This window comes from Cicer arietinum, unplaced genomic scaffold (assembly GCF_000331145.2).
Source record: "Cicer arietinum cultivar CDC Frontier isolate Library 1 unplaced genomic scaffold, Cicar.CDCFrontier_v2.0 Ca_scaffold_5491_v2.0, whole genome shotgun sequence".
In the NCBI taxonomy this organism is placed as follows: Eukaryota; Viridiplantae; Streptophyta; class Magnoliopsida; order Fabales; family Fabaceae; genus Cicer; species Cicer arietinum.
In genome coordinates this window covers 1-2,091 of record NW_027339138.1, presented here as the reverse complement: position 1 = coordinate 2,091, position 2,091 = coordinate 1, and the positions used below count along the sequence as shown (strand labels likewise).

The window sequence follows — 2,091 nt, the reverse complement described above, 5'->3', positions numbered from 1 at the left end:
TTTATAGTGATCAATTGAATTCCATGATGTTAAATGAAAATTACAAATGGGAAACTTCAATTTGCAGGTAAGTTTACTTGTACAAAAACTTAATACCAGAAAAAACAAAACACACAAAGGTGCAAGTTTGCCATTGTTTATTCAAATTGGCATACAGTTTAACAATGTATATCAAATACCACCAGAAAAAAAGAAGGCCGCACCTGAACAAATCTATAAAGACCAGGTATTGACATGACGTCCCCTCCTGATATCGCTATCCCAAAATCTACATGGGGCTGCACATTGAACATAATTATTTATCAGATAAAAAGGGATTACTTCTGACATCTTATATTATAAAAGATATACAATTAGACTGGAATAGAATATTTTTCTTTACCTTCTCCATCAAAGATACCACAATCTTTGCAAAACATGGAAGTGTAGGCACTAAGGGTCTTAAAGTTATCCGCGGTGTCGCAAATATTTGTAAGTCTACCAACTGAGAAGATTAATCAAAATGAATTTGTGGAAAGGATGAATAAAAAAACAATTATAATATTTTATTGTGCCTTGAGGGCAGGCTTATCTGACCTGAACTTTGATCTTCAAAGACAACACATGCAAGGTCAACACTATTTTCGGATTGCCAGCCCATTTGATAACTTGCTCCATGACCAATTCCTTTTCATTTGTTTCCAAAACTTTCATGCCTGAAGAATTACAATATAAAGTGAAAAAAAAATAAGAGACGAGTATAAGACTACACTTTCCTTAGTGAAAACTACCCTATGTAACCATGTCATAATGTGAAATTTCTTCTAGAATAGTTGAATTGCGGATTATACAACAAGCCATTGGCACAAAAAAGATGATCACGGGAAAGGACTTACCACAGACAGTAGGAGGAAGAGTACCAAGACTCAATTCATCAAACTCAATTGCTTTGATCTGATACTTTCCGATGTATTCAGCAAAAATTGGTTGTGTTGTAGTTCTAATTATCCCACAAATTGCCTGTGAAATAAAATAAAAAAAAACCCATGGAACAGTCATCTAATAAAAACACAAACTTTCCAATATGATCATCAATGAATATCAATAACACAGATTTTCCATTATGATCATCTAATTATACCTTTTCTAAGAAAGGCCACATATCAAATAAAAACTTGTTCAACCAATCAACCTGAAAAAGCATGCAAATATCAATAACACATTAACAGCATCATAAAGCTCGGGATCTCTATAGCACCGACAACTCTGATCAAATGTGTGTCCTAGTGTCTGACACCAACATAACACTGAGACTTTGATTATATTCAATTAATTTATTTTCTCCATTTATTACTGATGTCAACGTGTGAGTGTCGTGTTTGATAGGTCACAATACATAACAAAAATCATTGAAGATTATTCCTTAGATAACAAAACTAACTCTTTCATAATCAGGTGTCTTGACCCAAAGAGGAATCTCAGGTAAAAGTTCTTGCAAAGCAATTGGGCCTAATTCACTAATAGGTCTAACAACAGGGTCCTGAAAAAAAAAATAATAAAAAAATAAGATTTTGAAGCATACCCAGAATTGAAAATGAAAATGGGTATCTAAAACCCAAATGCATGAACATTGGGTTAAGTTGAAAGGAATGAAATGATCATGCAAGAAAAGTAGAAAAATAAAACCTTGACTTGCTTTGATTCTGAATAAACAAAGAGAAAGAAGCCAACAACAAGACCAAAAGGAATTCCAATAGCGAAACCAAAAATCCCCAAGAAACTACCCAACAACCCCATTTTGGGTAAAGAGAATGGTCTGAGCAGATGAAGAAAGGAAATTATGGTTTAAGCAGTTTCGGGTGGTGAAGAAAACTATAATAATAATAATAATAATAATAATAATAATAATAATAAATAAATAAATAAATAAAGAAATAGAATTTAATGTGGTGATTAAGGCAAGAAATGGTAACACTAATAAGGTTGTGTTGTAGTTGTGAGTGATAACGAAAGCTCCAAAACAGAGACGCACACACACACACTCCTCTATTCTGTTTTTCACTTCAAATTTGTCTCTAACCTCACTTTTCCACTTTTTTTTTTATATTGTTG

The 2,091-nt window shown here is 32.7% G+C and overlaps 1 protein-coding gene across 1 annotated transcript; it reads right to left on the bottom strand.

Annotated features, from left to right (window-relative positions):
• Window positions 1-121: 121 nt before the first annotated feature.
• Window positions 122-2,007, bottom strand: LOC101506416 (synaptotagmin-3-like). Its single transcript, XM_004517124.3, has 7 exons — window positions 1,666-2,007; window positions 1,421-1,519; window positions 1,121-1,171; window positions 876-999; window positions 577-695; window positions 383-484; window positions 122-278 (listed from the first exon to the last, which is right to left on the bottom strand). The coding sequence occupies exons 1-7, from the start codon at window positions 1,774-1,776 to the stop codon at window positions 159-161; spliced, it is 726 nt and encodes a 241-aa protein (XP_004517181.2). The 5' UTR covers window positions 1,777-2,007; the 3' UTR covers window positions 122-158.
• Window positions 2,008-2,091: the final 84 nt, after the last annotated feature.

Bases quoted from the DNA above. Each gene is read 5' to 3' on its own strand.
- LOC101506416 (XM_004517124.3), bottom strand. From the start codon at position 1,776: ATGGGGTTGTTGGGTAGTTTCTTGGGGATTTTTGGTTTCGCTATTGGA. The intron at 1,520-1,665 runs GTTTTATTTTTC...TTTTTTTTTCAG, and splicing joins CAGAATCAAAGCAAGTCAAG to GACCCTGTTGTTAGACCTAT. The intron at 1,172-1,420 runs GTTAGTTTTGTT...ATGCTTTTTCAG, and splicing joins AGACACCTGATTATGAAAGA to GTTGATTGGTTGAACAAGTT.